The sequence below is a fragment of the Haliotis rubra genome, unplaced genomic scaffold, assembly GCF_003918875.1.
Source record: "Haliotis rubra isolate DU_JTF1 unplaced genomic scaffold, ASM391887v1 Scf1527, whole genome shotgun sequence".
Classification (NCBI taxonomy): Eukaryota; Metazoa; Mollusca; class Gastropoda; order Lepetellida; family Haliotidae; genus Haliotis; species Haliotis rubra.
The window spans coordinates 616-25,985 of record NW_025765478.1 but is presented as its reverse complement, the minus strand read 5'-3'; the positions used below and the strand labels follow the sequence as shown (position 1 = coordinate 25,985).

Here is a 25,370-nt window from a genome sequence, read left to right as displayed (position 1 = left end):
TCCTGGTACACCTTCGTGGTACACCTTCCAGGTACACCTTCCTGGTACACCTTCCTGGTACACCTTCCTGGTACACCTTCCTGGTACACCTTCCAGGTACACCTTCGTGATACACCTTCCTGGTACACCTTCCAGGTACATCTTCCTGGTACACCTTCCTGGCATTCTTTCCTGGTACACCTTCCTGGTACATCTTCCTGGTACACCTCCCTGGCATACATTACTGGTACACCTTCCTGGTATACATTACTGGTACACCTTCCTGGTACACCTTCCTGTCATACATTACTGGTACACCTTCCTGGTATACATTACTGGTACACCTTCCTGGTACACCTTCCTGTCATACATTACTGGTACACCTTCCAGGTATACATTACTGGTACACCTTCCAGGTACACCTTCCTGGTACAAATTCCTGGTACACCTTCCTGTCATACATTACTGGTACACCTTCCTGGTATACATTACTGGTACACCTTCCTGGTACACCTTCCTGTCATACAGTACTGGTACACCTTCCTGTCATACATTACTGGTACACCTTCCAGGTACACCTTCCTGGTACACCTTCCTGGTACACCTTCCTGGTACACCTTCCTGGCATACATTACTGGTACACCTTCCTGGTACACCTTCCTGGTACACCTTCTTGGTACACCTTCCTGGTACACCTTCCTGGTACACCTTCTTGGTACACCTTCCTGGTACACTTTCCTGGTACACCTTCCTGGTACACCTTCCTGGTACACCTTTCTGGTACACCTTCCTGGCACACCTTCCTGGTACACCTTCTTGGTACACCTTCCTGGCATTCCTTCCTGGTACACCTTCCTACGTTTGGCAGGTGCCACACCAAAGTCCAATTGGACCATCTTTAGATTGTCTTTAGCTATCTTTTTTATCTTTTCATGACTTCCACGAGTCCGTGTGGGTGGGGGTGGGGGTGGGGTGGGGTGGGGCTTGGAGGGTTGGGCAGAGGATGCTAGAGTTGAGATTGTAACTTGAAGACTGTTTCCTGGCACCAAATGTCTTGTAACGGTTCCACATTGAGGTGGACAACGGTGACTCCAGGTCGCCACAGTGTATTCCTATAGCTGTCCTACAGAAGTACCATCAAGATGTCTTCACAGCAACGAGCCATCCATTTTGAACACCCAGTGTGGGTACAAAAGGGAGCAGAACCACTTCTCTTCTCTTTGTTTAATGCCGCACTACGCAGTATTCCAGCTGTATGACTACTACAATAATCGAGACGGGACCAGACAATCATCAGCATCGGCCTACGCAATTGGGATAAGTTGACATGTGTCAGTCAAGTCAGTGAGCCTGACCTCCCGATCTCGGCGTAGTCGTAGTCGTCTCTTACGACAAGCATGGTTTGCTGAAGACCAGTTCTAACCCGGATCTTCACGGGTCCCAAGAACTTCCCCACAATGGGGGCGATTGGATAGCATAGTGGTTAAAGCTTTCGCTCTTCACACCGAAGACCCGGGTCACACCCAAGTGAAGCCCATTTCTAGCGTTCCTCGCCATGAGCTTTCTCGTATATTGCTAAAAGCGGCGTAAAAGTTTATTCACTCAGACGTCCATGCTGCTTATGAATAATGAAAGGAACATCTCTTGAGGTTACTGATCGCGAAGTCGGCAAGCTGCTGAAACAGGTGAGTGATGGGATTACGACCAGCGTCCTAGACCATTAGCAGAACAGGTGTGTCAACATACTCCGAATAATCTGAAAACTTGGGTGTCTAAAAAATGGGGTATTGGTCCCATTGTTGAATTTAAATAGATAGATGTTACGTTGCATAACACCATGACTCAAACCAGTAAACACCGTCCTTTCTCCATCAGCTCCTGTCAAAATGTAGACCGAGACGAGATCACGTGACGAAGGTCAGCACTTTTACGATGCAGTACAATCCCGTATTCTCATTCAACGCGTCTGTGCAAGAGAGGTCGAAGATGTTGCTGCTAGTGGCCCTTCTGTTTTTATCCAGTGTCAACGTGCTGGAGGGGAGGTGTTGTGCCCCTAGACAGTGGGAAGGGTGGGGGGTGAGGCTCGGGGGACAAATGGCCGGAGCCACCCACGAGAGACCGGAGCTGATAAAGGTAAGTACCGTTCATCGTATTCAAACACAAGTTATATTCCAGTAGATAGTGTCACTTAGAATGAGGTTGCGTAAACATTTCAAAACTAGTAGAGATGACCACATTTTACAGACCAGGTATAATGTATGCAATAATATCGGTATCTCTGAGCTGAGATCACCCCACCACGTGCAGGCGACGTTGTGCGACCGCAGTGTGATGGACCTGTGACCAGCATCCGTTTTCGTGTATTATAAAACATCAGAATGACGGCGCTATCACAGAACAACTAACTGATTGTAAACCGATTTTATTAAGCTTGCGAAATAAAACCCAAAACATTATGCATGAGCCAAGGTCGTTTCGATATGTATACAATTTTAGGATTGGGTGTGTGTTATCCGATTGAAACAGTGCATATATTCTCAGAATTTAGCAGCATTCCTGCAATTCCTGAAGGGCACATCAGGAATGAGCTTCGCACACATGCGGGAAGTCCAACCGTACGAGCGAACACTTTAACCTTTAGGCTACCCACCACGCCACCCGAAAATATTGCCCGGAAGACGGGTTTCTGGATTCACGGGGTTTGAGTGTTTTGGATGTTGGACGTTTACGACGACTGGTAGTTGGAGCTTAGAGATAAGTTCCGTAACACCCAACCCCAACCTACATTAAAACCCATCTGCTCATACACCATGTCCATGTTAACGAGGCTCATATCAATTCGGATCAATTCGCGACATAAACTAGCAACTGTTCGTGATAAAAGTGTACTCTTCGACATAAACGTGAAGTCTGCTTTTCTTTCCTAACCCTTCCATTGCGAATGTCAGTATTAACGTGGCCCGGGACATAAAACTGATGGTCGGAGTAACAACCGACCAACATAACCAGCCGCCGACTTGATTGAATAAAAACATACACACATAGTTCAAGGAAAACGAGATGTCGTCTCATCCAAACGTGCAACTCAGTGCGAGCTTTCTATCGTGTGACCGCCCGTCAGTCAACGGAGCGTGTCAAGAGTATCACCAGGAGAGCTCTTTCATCAGAATTGGGGTTGTAAAGCAGGACGGGGCAGCCGGCTGGTTGTCGCAATGGGACTTGTCAGCTGGGATTTACATAATAGCGGTATAATGTCAACGTGTGCGATATGCCGGCTGAACACCATATCTCCCCATACAAACAATAAACCATTGTTAGTGTGCAGTCTCACTTGCCATGGTCCCTGTTCAATATTTTTGCAGATATACTCAGTGAACCAGCATTAAAGCGAACACTCTTTTGTAGAACTAACGGATATACCGAACTGTTGTATATTCCCGCCGTGAAAAAATAGCTTTACAGTGTCTTACTAAACTATATTCAAATGAGTCCAACCATGCATATAACTGTGTCCTCGGTCCCCTTTTTGAGGATTGTGTAGCAGGACATCTTCTCTTGTTCCGCCTTTAGGACTAAGAGTCAAACCTTTACTTTCTGTTGCTGGCATTGAGCTGGAAAATATATCTCCTTCCCGAATTCTTTCTTCTCCTCCTTGTCAGCTAGCGAGGCCACAAGTTGACCTAACACTGACAACATTTAATAAATCAGAAACTAATGAATTACACTTTGAACAAGAATATAATCAATTAAAAAATAAATATAATACATATAAATGCTTATTTACAGATCGGTCCAAGGATGGTGGCGAAGTGGCATGTGCCACTGTCATTGAATCATTGGATCATTGGATGCTGTTATCTCGATTGCCGGATAACAGCACTATTTTTAGAGCATGGGCAAACGCCATATTAACGGCTCTTAAATATATTACAAACACCCTAAATGTAAACAATATATCATCTTTTCAGACTCTCTTTCGTGCCTGCAAGCATCCACTTTTAATTGAAATTATTGAGTTATATAATGATCTTACTACTGGCCAATTCGACATCGTCTCTTGTTGGTTGCCCAGCCATGTTGGCATTTCTGGGAACACAATGGCCGATCTTGCTGCTAACTCAGCACTCAATAAATGTGACAGAACTTCTGATCCCATACTCTGATTGTGAAGCTAACATAAGATTTTACATCCGTGATCTGATGCAAGCAGGTATAAAAAAATGCATGAAATAAAGCCAACTATCGGTTACACTTACTTGGGCTGTCTACTTGATTTGAAGAGGTCATTATGCGACGATGTCGCATTGGCCATACGCATTATACTCACAAATACCTGTTAAAAGGTGAAGATCCTCCGTTTTGTATCCCCTGTGATGAGAGAGGATAAACATGTCAATGTCACACCTGTAAAGGATCTCTTTTACTAAGGTTAATTTTTAATCTAATTATTGTTTGCTTTTTTGAAGGAAATTGATATAATTGATCAATGTTGATTAATATGGTTTGTAGATAGATGTACTTTAATGACTGGTAGGTTAGATTAGAAACTTAGATTGTTAATTGCTTTATCCTTAAGCGGGGTTAAAGTATTGTCAAATTAATGTCCTCCTAGGAGGGTACGTAAGTCTCGAAACATTCAAAGGAAATTTAGATTTACCAGATTTTTTAAGTGCAGCACTTTGGCCATAGTAATTTTGGCTGAATTTGACTTCAATCGCCATCTACTGAAGAGTTGATTTAAATCCAGCTAGAGTCAACGCAGGTAGTAAAAGTACTGTAGGTTCCCATGGTCCCTAGTAAGGTGATCAGCCTTCAGTTGCAGGTCATCTATAGCCCGTTTATATTTTGTACTGTAGTCTATAGTGACTTATTTTCATGATAGCGTACTAGTTTTAAATTAAGAACTGTGATACTGTAGTACTTTTACTGTACTTCGATGACAGGTTTTTATCTAAAGTTATAGCTTTTAATATTGATATCAATTAAATTGTTAAATTGATTAATAACGATGTGGCCGAAATATTGACTCCCACACTCCCTGCTGCATGTTCCAGGACACTTTCTGTACATTGTATCGAAATATGTGCTTACGGTTGTACCGAACAACTCTAAACTACGTTCAACCTAACATTAGTCATCCCTTTCTATTCGTTATAACCGTACTTTAACGTATTGTACACGAATAATGCCTATCACCGAGAGGGTTCACGTTAACTTTAACGTATTGTACACGACTAATGCCTATCACCGAGATGGTTCACGTTAACGTTAACGTGTTGTACGCGACTAATGCCTATCACCGAGAGGGTTCACGTTAACGTTAACGTGTTGTACGCGACTAATGCCTATCACCGAGAGGGTTCACGTTAACGTTAACGTATTGTACACGACTAAGGCCTATCACCGACAGGGTTCACGTTAACGTTAACGTATTTTACACGACTAATGCCTATCACCGAGAGGGTTCACGTTTACGTTAACGTATTGTACACGACTAATGCCTGTCACCGAGAGGGTTCACGTTAACGTTAACGCATTGTACGCGACTAATGCCTATCACCGAGAGGGTTCACGTTAACGTTAACGTATTGTACGCGACTAATGCCTATCACCGAGAGGGTTCACGTTAACGTTAACGCATTGTACGCGACTAATGCCTATCACCGAGAGGGTTCACGTTAACGTTAACGTATTGTACGCGACTAATGCCTATCACCGAGAGGGTTCACGTTAACGTTAACGCATTGTACGCGACTAATGCCTATCACCGAGTTGGTTCACGTTAACGTTAACGTATTGTACACGACTAATGCCTATCACCGAGATGGTTCACGTTAACGTATTGTACACGACTAATGCCCATCACCGAGTTGGTTCACGTTAACGTTAACGTATTGTACACGACTAATGCCCATCACCGAGTTGGTTCACGTTAACGTTAACGTATTGTACACGACTAATGCCTATCACCGAGAGGGTTCACGTTAACGTTAACGTATTGTACACGACTAATGCCTATCACCGAGATGGTTCACGTTAACGTTAACGTATTGTACACGACTAATGCCTATCACCGAGAGGGTTCACGTTAACGTTAACGTATTGTACACGACTAATGCCTATCACCGAGAGGGTTCACGTTAACGTTAACGTATTGTACACGACTAATGCCTGTCACCGAGATGGTTCACGTTAACGTTTACGTATTGTACACGACTAATGCCTATCACCGAGAGGGTTCACGTTAACGTTAACGCATTGTACACGACTAATGCCTCTCACCGAGAGGGTTCACGTTAACGTTAACGTATTGTACACGACTAATGCCTATCACCGAGATGGTTCACGTTAACGTTAACGTATTGTACGCGACTAATGCCTATCACCGAGTTGGTTCACGTTAACGTTAACGTATTGTACACGACTAATGCCTATCACCGAGAGGGTTCAGGTTAACGTTGACGTATTGTACGCGACTAATGCCTATCACCGAGTTGGTTCACGTTAACGTTAACGTATTGTACACGACTAATGCTCATCATCGAGATGGTTCACGTTAACGTTAACGTATTGTACACGACTAATGCCTGTCACCGAGAGGGTTCACGTTAACGTTAACGTATTGTACACGACTAATGCCTCTCACCGAGATGGTTCACGTTAACGTTAACGTATTGTACACGACTAATGCCTATCACCGAGTTGGTTCACGTTAACGTTAACGTATTGTACACGACTAATGCTCATCACCGAGATGGTTCACGTTAACGTTAACGTATTGTACACGACTAATGCCTGTCACCGAGATGGTTCACGTTAACGTTAACGTATTGTACACGACTAATGCCTATCACCGAGAGGGTTCACGTTAACGTTAACGTATTGTACACGACTAAGGCCTATCACCGAGATGGTTCACGTTAACGTTAACGTATTGTACACGACTAATGCCTATCACCGAGATGGTTCACGTTAACGTTAACGTATTGTACACGACTAAGGCCTATCACCGAGATGGTTCACGTTAACGTTAACGTATTGTACACGACTAAGGCCTATCACCGAGAGGGTTCACGTTAACGTTAACGTGTTGTACGCGACTAATGCCTGTCACCGAGATGGTTCACGTTAACGTTAACGTATTGTACACGACTAATGCCTGTCACCGAGAGGGTTCACGTTAACGTTGACGTATTGTACACGACTAATGCCTGTCACCGAGATGGTTCACGTTAACGTATTTTACACGACTAATGCCTATCACCGAGAGGGTTCACGTTAACGTTAACGTATTGTACACGACTAATGCCTATCACCGAGAGGGTTCACGTTAACGTTGACGTATTGTGCACGACTAATGCCTATCACCGAGATGGTTCACGTTAACGTTAACGTATTGTACACGACTAATGCCTATCACCGAGAGGGTTCACGTTAACGTTGACGTATTGTACACGACTAATGCCTGTCACCGAGATGGTTCACGTTAACGTATTTTACACGACTAATGCCTATCACCGAGAGGGTTCACGTTAACGTTAACGTATTGTACACGACTAATGCCTATCACCGAGAGGGTTCACGTTAACGTTGACGTATTGTACACGACTAATGCCTGTCACCGAGATGGTTCACGTTAACGTTAACGTATTGTACACGACTAATGCCTATCACCGAGAGGGTTCACGTTAACGTTGACGTATTGTACACGACTAATGCCTGTCACCGAGATGGTTCACGTTAACGTTAACGTATTGTACACGACTAATGCCTATCACCGAGAGGGTTCACGTTAACGTTGACGTATTGTACACGACTAATGCCTGTCACCGAGATGGTTCACGTTAACGTATTTTACACGACTAATGCCTATCACCGAGAGGGTTCACGTTAACGTTAACGTATTGTACACGACTAATGCCTGTCACCGAGAGGGTTCACGTTAACGTTGACGTATTGTACACGACTAATGCCTGTCACCGAGATGGTTCACGTTAACGTTAACGTATTGTACACGACTAATGCCTATCACCGAGAGGGTTCACGTTAACGTTGACGTATTGTACACGACTAATGCCTATCACCGAGAGGGTTCACGTTAACGTTAACGTATTGTACACGACTAATGCCTATCACCGAGATGGTTCACGTTAACGTTAACGTATTGTACGCGACTAATGCCTATCACCGAGAGGGTTCACGTTAACGTTAACGTATTGTACACGACTAATGCCTGTCACCGAGATGGTTCACGTTAACGTTAACGTATTGTACACGACTAATGCCTATCACCGAGAGGGTTCACGTTAACGTTGACGTATTGTACACGACTAATGCCTGTCACCGAGATGGTTCACGTTAACGTTAACGTATTGTACACGACTAATGCCTATCACCGAGAGGGTTCACGTTAACGTTGACGTATTGTACACTGACTAATGCCTGTGTGACCGAGATGGTTCACGTTAACGTTAACGTATTGTACACGACTAATGCCTATCACCGAGAGGGTTCACGTTAACGTTGACGTATTGTACACGACTAATGCCTGTGACCGAGATGGTTCACGTTAACGTTTTTACACGACTAATGCCTATCACCGAGAGGTTCACGTTAACGTTAACGTATTGTACACGACTAATGCCTATCACCGAGAGGGTTCACGTTAACGTTGACGTATTGTACACGACTAATGCCTGTCACCGAGATGGTTCACGTTAACGTTAACGTATTGTACACGACTAATGCCTATCACCGAGAGGGTTCACGTTAACGTTGACGTATTGTACACGACTAATGCCTATCACCGAGAGGGTTCACGTTAACGTTAACGTATTGTACACGACTAATGCCTATCACCGAGATGGTTCACGTTAACGTTAACGTATTGTACGCGACTAATGCCTATCACCGAGAGGGTTCACGTTAACGTTAACGTATTGTACACGACTAATGCCTATCACCGAGAGGGTTCAAGTTAACGTTAACGTATTGTACACGACTAATGCCTATCACCGCGAGGGTTCACGTTAACGTTAACATAGTATCAGCATGGTTTTAGACATACAACGACCATATATTAATCATATAATGTGTATGATCTAAATAATTCATGTATTCATTGTATTGTATATATCATTTTGTATATATCTTTCTATTCCTGTACATATAGTTTGTTTCACTTCTACATGTAAGCACTGTAAATAAGAGAGGGTTTCACTAAGTTGGCATAACTTGTACCCAATCCATTCTCTTGAATAAATATGTTTATATCAATATATTAATCATGTGATTCAACTATGTGAGTTTCTCGCGAGTTTCACCTTTGACACAGTTAGCTCTAATGGGATTACTAATGTAGAATGTAATATATGTTATTATCCCCGCTGTGTGACTGCGTGTAAACCAATGGTATGTGCTGTACTTGCACTGACTCTCCATATGACATTTACACTCACCATCTAATGGAATTACACTCACCATCTAATGGAATTACACTCACCATCTAATGGAATTACACTCAACATCTAATGGAATTACACTCACCATCTACTGGAACTACACTCACCATCTACTGGAACTACACTCAACATCTAATGGAATTACACTCACCATCTAATGGAATTACACTTAACATCTAATGGAATTACACTCAATATCTAGTGGAATTACACTCACCATCTAATGGAATTACACTCAACATCTAGTGGAATTACACTCAACATCTAATGGAATTACACTCACCATCTAGTGGAGACGCACAAATCAATGCCACGTTACAGTTCGAAACAGATCGTGTGGATTAAATTGTTCGAAACACGGCGTGTATTTATGTGTTAAAGATATTTTTCTTGCTGCTCAAGAACGGATTAATATGATCTTACTCATATATCTATGTATGACCCTACCCACATATCCTTGTATGACCCTACACACATATATTTGTATAACCCTACACACATATCCTTGTATGACCCTACACACATATCCTTGTATGACCCTACACACATATATTTGTATGACCCTACAGACATATCCTTGTATGACCCTACACACATATATTTGTATGACCCTACACACATATCCTTGTATGACCCTACACACAAATATTTGTATGACCCTACACACATATATTTGTATGACCCTACACACATATCCTTGTATGACCCTACACACATATATTTGTATGACCCTACACACATATCTTTGTATGACCCTACACACATATCCTTGTATGACCCTACACACATATATTTGTATGACCCTACACACAGGCCTATGTATGACCCTACACACATGCCTATGTATGACCCTACACTCAGATATTTGTATGACCCTACACACAGGCCTATGTATGACCCTACACACATGCCTATGTATGACCCTACACACATGCCTATGACCTATGTATGACCTACACTCAGATATTTGTATGACCTCACACACAGACCCCTACACACAGGCCTATGTATGACCCTACACACAGACCTATGTATGACCCTACACACATGCCTATGTATGACCCTACTACACACATGCCTATGTATGACCCTACACACAGGCCTATGTATACACACAGACCTATGTATGACTACACACATGCCTATGTATGACCCTCATACACTCAGATATTTGTATGACCCTACACACAGGCCTATGTATGACCCTACACACATGCCTATGTATGACCCTACACTCAGATATTTGTATGACCCTACACACATGCCTATGTATGACCCTACACACATGCCTATGTATGACCCTACACTCAGATATTTGTATGACCCTACACACAGCCTATGTATGACCCTACACACATGCCTATGTATGACCCTAATACACACAGATATATGTATGACCCTACACACAGGCCTATGTATGACCCTACACACCTATATGTATGACCCCTACACACAGATATATGTATGACCCTACACACAGACCTATGTATGACCCTCTTACACTCAGATATTTGTATGACCCTACACACAGACCTATGTGTATGACTGACCCTACACACAGATATCATGTATGACCCTACACACAGACCTATGTATGACCCTGACCTTGTATGACTACACTCAGATATTTGTATGACCCTACACACAGACCCTACACACACAGGCCTATGTATTATGACCTCCATACACACAGTATGACCCTATCCATGTATGACCCTTACACATACAGACCTATTATGTATGATCTATGACCCTACACACATGCCTATGTATGACCCTACACTCAGATATTTGACCCTATACACCTATGTATGACAGACTACTATGTGGCGACCTTACACACAGACCTATGTACACACCCTCTACACTCAGGCTATTTGTATGACCTACACACATGCCTATGTATGACCCCTACACACAGACCTACAGACTCAGATATTTGTATGACCCTACACACAGGCCTATGTATGACCTTCTACACACAGGCCTATATGTATGACCCTCTACACACAGGCCTCCATGTATGACCCTTACACACACAGGCCTATGTATGACCCTACACACATGTATGACCTATGTATGACCTATGGGGTATACACACAGGCCTATGTATGACCCTACACACAGGCCTATGTATGACCCTACACACATGCCTATGTATGACCCTACACACATGCCTATATGTATGACCCTTCTACACACAGACCTATGTATGACCCTACACACAGACCTATGTATGACCCTTACACACACAGTATGATTCTATATATGACCCTACACACAGACTCTATGTATGACCTCTACATACAGACCTATGTATGACCCTACATACAGACCTATGTATGACCCTACATACAGACCCCATGTATGACCCTACATACAGACCTATGTATGACCCTACACACAGACCTATGTATGACCCTACACACAGACCTATGTATGACCCTACACACAGACATGACCCTACACACAGGACCTCTATGTATGACCCTACATACAGACCTATGTATGACCCTACATACAGACTCCATGTATGACCCTACACACAGACCTCTATGTATGACCCTACACACAGACCTATGTATGACCCTACATACAGACCTATGTATGACCCTACACACAGGCCTATGTATGACCCTACACACAGACCTATGTCTGACCCTACATACAGACCTATGAATGACCCTACATACAGACTCCTATGTATGACCCTACACACAGACCTATGTATGACCCTACACACAGACCTATGTATGACCCTACACACAGGCCTATGTATGACCCTACACACAGGCCTATGTATGACCCTACACACATGCCTATGTATGACCCTACACACATGCCTATGTATGACCCTAGAATACAGACCTATGTATGACCCTACATACAGACCTATGAAAGACCCTACACACAGGCCTATGTATGACCCTACATACAGACCTATGAATGACCCTACATACAGACCTATGAATGACCCTACATACAGACCTATGTATGACCCTACATACAGACCTATGTATGACCCTACATACAGAACTATGTATGACCCTACATACAGACCTATGTATGACCCTACATACAGACCTATGAATGACACTACACACACGAATATGTATGACCCTACATACAGACCTATGTATGACCCTACCCACAGGCCTATGTATGACCCTACATACAGACCTATGTATGACCCTACATACAGACCTATGTATGACCCTACACACAGCCCTATGTATGACCCTACACACAGACCTATGTATGACCCTACATACAGACCTATGTATGACCCTTTACACACAGGCCTATGTATGACCCTACACACAGGCTCCTATGTATGACCCTACACACAGACCTATGTATGACCTTACATACAGACCTATGTATGACCCTACTCACACGCCTATGTATGACCCTACATACAGACCTATGAATGACACTACACACACGCCTATGTATGACCCTACATACAGACCTATGTATGACCCTACCCACAGGCCTCCCATGTATGACCCTACATACAGACCTATGTATGACCCTACACACAGGCCTGTATGACCCTACACACAGACTCTATGTATGACCCTACATACAGACCTATGTATGACCCTACCCACACGCCTATGTATGACCCTACATACAGACCTATGTATGACCCTACACACAGGCCTATGTATGACCCTACACACAGACCTATGTATGACCCTACATACAGACCTATGTATGACCCTACCCACACGCCCTGTATGACCCTACATACAGACCTATGTATGACCCTACCCACAGGCCTATGTGTATGACCCTACATACAGACCTATGTATGACCCTACATACACAGGCCTATGTATGACCCTACATACAGACCTATGAATGACCCTACACACAGGCCTATGTATGACCCTACACACAGACCTATGTATGACCCTTTTACACACAGGCCTATGTATGACCCTACATACAGACCTATGAATGACCCTACACACAGACCTATGTATGACCCTACATACATGCCTATGTATGACCCTACACACAGGCCTATGTATGACCCTACATACAGGCCTCCATGTATGACCCTACATACAGACCTATGTATGACCCTACACACACAGACCTATGTATGACACTACATACAGACCTATGAATAACCCTACACACACAGACCTATGTATGACCCTACACACTTGCCTATGTATTACCCCTACATACAGACCTATGAATGACCCTACATACAGACCTATGTATGACCCCTATGACCCACCCTACATACAGACCTATATATGACCCTCCTACACACATGCCTATCTATGACCCTACACACAGACCTATGTATGACCCTACATACAGACCTATGTATGACCCTACATACAGACTCTATGTATGACCCTACCCACAGGCCTATGTATGACCCTAAACACAGACCCATGTATGACCCTACACACAGGCCTATGTATGACCCTCACACACAGTATGTATGTGACCCTACATACCTATGATGACCTATGACATGAATGACACTACACACACGCCTATGTATGACCCTACATACAGACCTATGTATGACCCTCTACCCACAGGCTCCATGTATGACCCTACACACAGCCCTATGTATGACCCTACACACAGACCTAAGTATGACCCTACATACAGACCTAAGTATGTATGACCTCTACACACAGGCCTATGTATGACCCTACACACAGACCTATGTCTGACCCTACATACAGACCTATGAATGACCCTACATACAGACCTATGTATGACCCTACACACAGACCTATGTATGACCCTACAAACAGACCTATGTATGACCCTACACACAGGCCTATGTATGACCCTACACACAGGCCTATGTATGACCCTACACACATGCCTATGTATGACCCTACACACATGCCTATGTATGACCCTAGAATACAGACCTATGTATGACCCTACATACAGACCTATGAATGACCCTACACACATATATTTGTATGACCCTACATACAGACCTAATGAATGACCCTACATACAGACCTATGAATTACTCCTACATACAGACCTATGTATGACCCTACATACAGACCTATGTATGACCCTTACATACAGAACTATGTATGACCCTACATACAGACCTATGTATGACCCTACATACAGACTCTATGAATGACACTACACACACGCCTATGTATGACCCTACATACAGACCTATGTATGACCCTACCCACAGGCCTATGTATGACCCTACATACAGACCTATGTATGACCCTACATACAGACTCCATGTATGACCCTACACACAGCCCCATGTATGACCCTACACACAGACCTAAGTATGACCCTACATACAGACCTATGTATGACCTCTACACACAGGCCTATGTATGACCTCTACACACAGGCCTCATGTATGACCCTACACACAGACCCTATGTAATGACCTTACATACAGACCTATGTATGACCCTACTCACACGCCTATGTATGACCCTACATACAGACCTATGAATGACACTACACACACGCCTATGTATGACCCTACATACAGACCTATGTATGACCCTACCCACAGGCTCATGTATGACCCTCTACATACAGACCCATGTATGACCCTACACACAGGCCTATGTATGACCCTACACACAGACCCATGTATGACCCTACATACAGACCTATGTATGACCCTACATACAGACCCATGTATGACCCTACATACAGACCTATGTATGACCCTACCCACAGGCCTATGTATGACCCTACATAGACAGACCTACACAGGCCTATGTATGACCCTACACACAGACTCCATGTATGACCCTCTACACACAGGCCTATGTATGACCCTACATACAGACCTATGAATGACCTCTACACACTACATGTATGACCCTAGATGCCTATTTATGACCCTCCTACATACAGGCTCTATGTATGACCCTACACACAGGCTCCATGTATGACCCTACACACAGACCTATGTATGACCCTACACACAGGCCTATGTATGACCCTACACACAGGCCTATGTATGACCCTACATACAGGCCTATGTATGACCCTACACACAGACTCCATGTATGACTCTACACACATGCCTATGTATGACCCTACACACAGACCTATGTATGACCCTTACACACAGGCCTATGTATAACCCTACACACAGACCTATGTATGACCCTACACACAGACCTATGTCTGACCCTACATACAGACCTATGAATGACCCTACATACAGACCTATGTATGACCCTACACACAGACCTATGTATGACCCTACAAACAGACCTATGTACAACCCTACACACAGGCCTATGTATGACCCTACACACAGACCTATGTATGACCCTACATACAGAATTATGTATGACCCTACACACAGACCTATGTATGACCCTACACACAGACCTATGTATGACCCTACACACAGGCCTATGTATGACCCTACACACGGGCCTATGTATGACCCTACACTCGGGCCTATGTGGATGACTCTACACACGGGCCTATGTATGACCCTACACACAGGCCTATGTATGACCCTACACACCTGCCTATGTATGACCCCTACACACATGCCTATGTATGACCCTTCTACACACATGCCTATGTATGACCCTAGAATACAGACCTATGTATGACCCTCTACATACAGACCTATGAATGACCCTCTACACACATATATTTGTATGGACCCTACATACAGACCTATGAATGACCCTACATACAGACCTATGAATTAATCCTACATACAGACTCTATATATATGACCCTACATACAGACCTATGTATGACCTCTACATACAGAACTATGTATGACCCTACATACAGACCTATGTATGACCCTACATACAGACCTATGAATGACACTCACACACACGCCTATGTATGACCCTACATACAGACCTCCATGTATGACCCTACCCACAGGCCTATGTATGACCCTACATACAGACCTATGTATGACCCTACATACAGACCTAATGAATGACACTTTACACACACGCCTATGTATGACCCTACATACAGACCTATGTATGACCTTACCCACAGGCCTATGTATGACCCTACATACAGACCTATGTATGACTTCTACCCACAGGCCTATGTATGACCTTTACATACAGACCTATGTATGGACCTACACACAGGCCGCTAAGTGTATGACCTCTTTACACACAGACCTATGTATGACCTTTCTACATACAGACTCCATGTATGACCTCACCCACACGCCTATGTATGACCCTACATACAGACTCTATGTATGACCCTCTACCTTACAGGCTCTATGTGTATGACCCTACATACAGACCTATGAATGATTCTTCCTACCTGACAGGCCTATGTATGACCCTACATACAGACCTATGAATGACCCTACACACAGGCTCTATGTATGACCTCTACGTACAGACCTATGTATGACCCTACACACAGGCCTATGTATGACCCTACATACAGACCTAAGAATGACCTCTACACACACGCCTATGTATGACCCTACATACATGCCTATTTATGACTCCTACACACAGGCCTATGTATGACCCTACATACAGGCCTCATGTATGACCCTACATACAGACCCATGTATGACTTCTCTACACACAGGCCTATGTATGACACTACATACAGACCTATGAATAACCCTACACACAGACCCATGTATGACCCTACACACTTGCCTATGTATTAATTCCTACATACAGACCTATGAATGACCTTACATACAGACCTCCATGTATGACCCTACATACAGACCTATATATGACCCTACACACATGCCTATCTATGACCCTACACACATGCCTATCTATGACCCTACATACAGACTCTATGTATGACCCTACATACAGACCTATGTACGACCCTACCCACAGGCCTATGTATGACCCTAAACACAGACCTCCATGTATGATCTCTACACACAGGCCTCATGTGTATGACCCTACATACAGACCTATGAATGACACTCACACACACGCCTATGTATGACCCTACATACAGACTCCATGTATGACCTTACCCACAGGCCTCCATGTATGACCCTACATACAGACCTATGTATGACCCTATACACAGGCCCTATGTATGACCCTACAAACAGACCTATGTATGACCCTACATACAGACCTATGTATGACCCTACCCACACGCCTTTCCATGTATGACCCTACACACAGAGACTCCTATGTATGACCCTACCCACAGGCCTATGTATGACCCTGCATACAGACCCATGAATGACCCTACACACAGGCCTATGTATGACCCTACACACAGACCCCATGTATGACCCTACACACAGGCCTATGTGTATGACCCTACATACAGACCTATGTATGACCCTACACACAGGCCTATGTATGACCCTACACACAGACTCCATGTATGACCCTACATACAGACCTATGAATGACCCTACCCACAATGCCCTATATGTATGACCCTACATACAGACCCATGTATGACCCTACCCACAGGCCTATGTATGACCCTACATACAGACCTATGAATGACACTCACACACAGGCTCTATGTATGACCCTACGTACAGACTCCATGTATGACCCTACATTACAGGCCTATGTATGACCCTACATACAGACTCTATGAATGACCCTACACACACGCCTATGTATGACCCAACATACATGCCTATTTATGACCCTACACACAGGCCTATGTATGACCCTACACACTTGCCTATGTATTACCCTACATACAGACCTATGAATGACCCTACATACAGACCTCCATGTATGACCCTACACACAGACCTATATATGACCCTACACACATGCCTATCTATGACCCTACACACATGACTATCTATGACCCTACATACAGACCTATGTATGACCCTACATACAGACCCATGTAATGACCCTACACACAGGCCTATGTATGACCCTAAACACAGACCCATGTATGACCCTACACACAGGCTCTATGTATGACCCTACATACAGACCTATGTATGACCCTACTCCACACGCCTATGTATGACCCTACATACAGACTCCATGTATGACTCCTACCCACAGGCCTATGTATGACCCTACATACAGACCTATGAATGACCATACACACAGGCCTATGTATGACCCTACGTACAGACCTATGTATGACCCTTTACACACAGGCCCATGTATGACCCCTACATACAGACCTATGAATGACCTCTTCACACACGCCTATGTATGACCCAACATACATGCCTATTTATGACTCCTACACACAGGCCTATGTATGGACCTCTACATACAGGCCTATGTATGACCCTACATACACAGACCCATGTATGACCCTACATACAGACCTGTGTATGACACTACATACAGACCTATGAATAACCCTACACACAGACCTATGTATGACCCTACACACTTCTGCCTATGTATTACCCTACATACAGACCTATGAATGACCCTACATACAGACCTATGTATGACCCTACATACAGACCTATATATGACCCTACACACATGCCTATCTATGACCCTACACACATGACTATCTATGACCCTACATACAGACCTATGTATGACCCTACATACAGACCTATGTATGACCCTACACACAGACCTATGTATGACCCTAAACACAGACCTATGTATGACCCTACACACAGGCCTATGTATGACCCTACATACAGACCTATGTATGACCCTACCCACACGCCTATGTATGACCCTACATACAGACCTATGTATGACCCTACTACACACAGGCCTATGTATGACCCTTTCTACATACAGACTCCTATGAATGACCATACACACAGGCCTATGTATGACCCTACGTACAGACCTATGTGTAAGGACCCTACACACACAGGCCTATGTATGACCCTACATACAGACCTATGAATGACCTCTTCACACACGCCCATGTATGACCCAACATACATGCCTATTTATGACCCTACACACAGGCCTATGTATGACCTCTACATACAGGCCTATGTATGACCCTACATACAGACCTATGTATGACCCTACATACAGACCTGTGTATGACACTCACATACAGACCCATGAATAACCCTACACACAGACTCCATGTATGACCTCTACACACTTGCCTTATGTATTACCCTACATACAGACCTATGAATCACCCTACATACAGACTCTATGTATGACCCTACATACAGACCTATATATGACCCTACACACATGCCTATCTATGACCCTACACACATGACTATCTATGACCCTTACATACAGACCCATGTATGACCCTACATACAGACCCATGTATCGACCCTACACACAGGCTCTATGTATGACCCTAAACACAGACCCATGTATGACCCTACACACAGGCCTATGTATGACCCTACATACATACCTCTATGTATGACTCTACACTCATGCCTATGTATGACCCTCTACACACAGGCCTCATGTATGACCCTACATACAGACCTATGTATGACCCTACACACAGGCCTATGTATGACTCTTCTTCATACATACCTATGTATGACTCCTACACACAGGCCTATGTATGACCCTACATACAGGCCTATATATGACCTCTACACACAGGCCTATGTATGACCCTACACACAGACCTATGTATGACCTTGCTACATGACAGGCCTATGTATGACCCTACATACAGACCTCCATGTATGACCCTACATACAGACTCCATGAATGACGCTACACACACGCCTATGTATCACCCTACATACAGACCTATGTATGACCCTACCCACAGGCCTATGTATGACCCTACATACAGACCTATGTATGACCTTACATACAGACTCCATGTATGACCCTACACACAGCCCTATGTATGACCCTACACACAGACCTTAAGTATGACCCTACATACAGACCTATGTATGACCCTCTACACACGGGCCTATGTATGACCCTACACACAGGCCTATGTATGACCCTACACACAGACCTATGTAATGACCTTTTTTACATACAGACCTATGTATGACCCTACTCACACGCCTATGTATGACCCTACATACAGACCTATGAATGACACTACACACACGCCTATGTATGACCCTACAGACAGACCTATGTATGACCCTACCCACAGGCCTCATGTATGACCCTACATACAGACTCCATAATGACCCTCTACACACAGGCCTATGTATGACCCTACACACAGACCCATGTATGACCCTCTACATACAGACCTATGTATGACCCTACTCCACACGCCTATGTATGACCCTACATACAGACCTATGTATGACTCCTCTACCCACAGGCCTATGTATGACCCTACATACAGACCTATGAATGACCCTACACACAGGCCTATGTATGACCCTACATACAGACCTATGAATGACCCTACACACAGGCCTCATGTATGACCCTACGTACAGACCTATGTATCACCCTACACACAGGCCTATGTATGACCCTACATACATGCCTATTTTATGACCCAACACACAGGCCTATGTATGACCCTACATACAGGCCTATGTATGACCCTACACACAGACTCCATGTATGACCCTACACACAGGCCTATGTATGACCCTACACACAGGCTCCATGTATGATCTTCTACATACAGGCCTATGTATGACCCTACACACAGACCTATGTATGACTTCTACACACATGCCTATGTATGACCCTACACACAGACCTCCATGTATGGACCTTTTCTACACACAGGCCTATGTATAACCCTACACACAGACCCATGTATGACCCTCTACACACAGACCTATGTCTGACCCTACACACAGACCTATGAATGACCCTACATACAGACCTATGTATGACCCTACACACAGACCCATGTATGACCCTACAAACAGACTCCATGTACAACCCCTACACACAGGCCTATGTATGACCCTACACACAGACCTATGTATGACCCTACATACAGAATTATGTATGACCCTACACACAGACCCATGTATGACCCTACACACAGACCTATGTATGACCCTACACACAGGCTCCTCCATGTATGACCCTACACACGGGCCTATGTATGACCCTACTACACTTCGGGCCTATGTATGACCCTACACACGGGCCTATGTATGACCCTACACACAGGCTTGTGTATGACACACAGGCCTATGTGTATGACCCTCTACACACAGGCCTATGTATGACCCTACACACATGCCTATGTATGACCCTACACACATGCCTATGTATGACCCTTTGAATACAGACCTATGTGTATGACCCTACATACAGACTCCATGAATGACCCTCTACACACATATATATTTGTATGACCCTACATACAGACCTATGAATGACCCTACATACAGACCTATGAATTACCCTACATACAGACCTATATATGACCCTACATACAGACCCCATGTATGACCCTACATACAGAACTATGTATGACCCTACATACAGACTTCTATGTATGACCCTACATACAGACCTATGAATGACACTACACACACGCCTATGTATGACCCTACATACAGACTCCATGTATGACCCTACCCACAGGCCTATGTATGACCCCTACATACAGACTCCATGTATGACCCTACATACAGACCTATGTATGACCCTACACACAGCCCTATGTATGACCCTACACACAGACCTAAGTATGACCCTACATACAGACCTATGTATGACCCTACACACAGGCTCATGTATGACCCTACACACAGGCCTATGTATGACCCTACACACAGACCTATGTACGACCCTACATACAGACCTATGTATGACCCTACCCACACGCCTATGTATGACCCTACATACAGACCTATGAATGACACTACACACACGCCTATGTATGAACCTACATACAGACCTATGTATGACCTTACCCACAGGCCTATGTATGACCCTACACACAGACCTATGTATGACCCTACACACAGGCCTATGTAATGACCCTACACACAGGCCTATGTACGACCCTACACACAGACCTATGTATGACCCTACCCACACGCCTATGTATGACCCTACATACAGACCTATGTATGACCCTTTCTACCCACAGGCCTATGTATGACCCTACATACAGACCTATGAATGACCCTACACACAGGCCTATGTATGACCCTACGTACAGACCCATGTATGACCTTTCTACACACAGGCCTCATGTAAGACCCTACATACAGACCTATGAATGACCCTACACACACGCCTATCTATGACCCTACATACAGACCTATGTATGACCCTACATACAGACTCCATGTATGACCTCTACACACAGGCCTACATGTATGACCCTAAACACAGACCTATGTATGACCCTACACACAGGCCTATGCATGACCCTACATACAGACCTATGAATGACACTACACACACGCCTATGTATGACCCTACATACAGACTATCCATGTATGACCTCTACCCATTACAGGCCTATGTATGACCCTACACACAGGCCTATGTATGACCCTACACACAGACTCCATGTATGACCCTACATACAGACCTATGTATGACCCTACCCACACGCCTATGTATGACCCTACATACAGACCTATGTATGACCCTACCCACAGGCCTATGTATGACCCTACATACAGACCTATGAATGACCCTACACACAGGCTCCATGTATGACCCTACGTACAGACCTATGTATGACCTCTACACACAGGCCTATGTATGACCCTCACATACAGACTCCATGAATGACCCTACACACACGCCTATGTATGACCCAACATACATGCCTATTTATGACCTCTACACACAGGCCTATGTATGACCCTACATACAGGCCTATGTATGGACCCTACATACAGACCTATGTATGACCCTACATACAGACCTGTGTATGACACTACATACAGACTCTATGAATAACCCTACACACAGACCTATGTATGACCCTACACACTTGCCTATGTATTACCCCTACATACAGACCTATGAATGACCCTACATACAGACTCCATGTATGACCCTACATACAGACCTATATATGACCCTACACACATGCCTATCTATGACCCTACACACATGACTATCTATGACCCTACATACAGACTCCATGTATGACCCTACATACAGACCCATGTAATGACCCTACACACAGGCCTATGTATGACCCTAAACACAGACTCCATGTATGACCCTACACACAGGCCTATGTATGACCCTACATACATACCTATGTATGACTCCTACACACATGCCTATGTATGACCCTACACACAGCCTCCATGTATGACCCTACATACAGACTCCATGTATGACCCTACACACAGGCCTATGTATGACTCTACATACATACCTATGTATGACTCTCTACACACAGGCCTATGTATGACCCTACATACAGGCCTATATATGACCCTCACACACAGGCCTATGTATGACCCTACACACAGACCTATGTATGACCCTACACACAGGCCTATGTATGACCCTACACACAGGCCTATGTATGACTCCTACACACAGGCCTATGTATGACCCTACATACAGGCCTATGTATGACCCTACACACACAGACCCATGTATGACTCTACACACATGCCTATGTTTGTATGACCCTACACACAGACCTCCATGTATGACCCTACACACAGGCTCCATGTGGCTGACCCTACACACAGGCCTATGTATGACTTTCTACACACAGGCTCTATGTGCATGACCTCTACATACAGGCCTATGTATGACCCTACACACAGACCTATGTATGACTCCTACACACATGCCTATGTATGACCTTACACACAGACTCCATGTATGACCTCTACACACAGGCCTATGTATGACCCTACATACAGGCCTATGTATGACCCTACACACTAGCCCTATATGTATGACCCATACATACAGGCCTATGTGCATGACTCTACACACAGACCTATGTATGACTCTACATACAGACCTATGAATGACCCTACATACAGACCCATGAATGACCCTACATACAGACCTATGTATGACCCTACAGCCTCTATATGAATCCAATGTATTCTATAGAAAGAGACCAATACCTTAATATGCATGTGTTAACTTGTAGCCGACCGCCTTTTGTGGTGTAGTAGTGGTTAGAGCGTCCGCCCGGAGAGCGGTAGGTCCTGGAGTTCGTTCCCCGGCTGCGTCCATCATACCAACAGCCGTTAAAATATAGCACTATAAAACCAGCTTTAAGTCTGGGTTAGCACAAGCAGCCACACACACAATATCACGCACGCAGGTCGTCATATGAGCTTAAACAGTCCTAAGTGCCAAGTTAAAACCACATATCACCATCAACTATTTTAGTATATGAGACTACATTATGAACTGTGTCTGCAGGCCAAGATCAACCTTCACTACGATGCTGATGTACCCATCGTGGTCGCTGTTGCCAACACGTCTGTAGGAACGAGGGAAACGTCTGCTGACAGCCATACAGGACTTCAGACATGTAAGTAGCACTTCGCTATAAGGTTGGTCTGCAACAGCAATAATACCAGGAGTGTCAGCTTAGTGTGATACAGGACTTCAGACATGTAAGTAGCACTGCAATAGGGTGGGTCAGCAACAGCAATAATACAGGAGTGTCAGCTTAGTGTGATACAGGACTCTCAGATTACGTATGTAGCACTACTATAGGGTGGGTCAGCAACAGCAATAATACCAGGAGTGTCAGCTTTTAGTGTGATACAGGACTTCAGATTACGTAAGTAGCACTCGCTATATGTTGGGTTAGCAACAGCAATAATACAGGAGTGTCAGCTTAGTGTGATACAGGACTTCAGACATGTATGTAGCACTACTATAGGGTGGGTGCAGCAACAGCAATTATACCAGGAGGCGTCAGCTTAGTGCGATACAGGACTTCAGACATGTATGTAGCACTGCTCTAGGGTGGGTCTGCAACAGCAATAATACCAGGAGAGTCACATTAGTGTAATACAGGACTTCAGACATGTAAAGTAGCACTGCTATAGGGTGGGTCAGCAAAAGCAATAATACAGGAGTGTCA

General features: G+C 44.3%; 1 protein-coding gene across 1 annotated transcript; it reads left to right on the top strand.

Annotated features, from left to right (window-relative positions):
* Positions 1-1,607: 1,607 nt before the first annotated feature.
* On the top strand, positions 1,608-24,809 carry LOC124270557 (the record flags this gene model as incomplete). Its single annotated transcript, XM_046705575.1, has 3 exons — positions 1,608-1,664; positions 1,855-2,112; positions 24,698-24,809. Coding segments are annotated over exons 1-3 (427 nt in total), but the record flags the coding sequence as incomplete, so codon positions are not given.
* Positions 24,810-25,370: the final 561 nt, after the last annotated feature.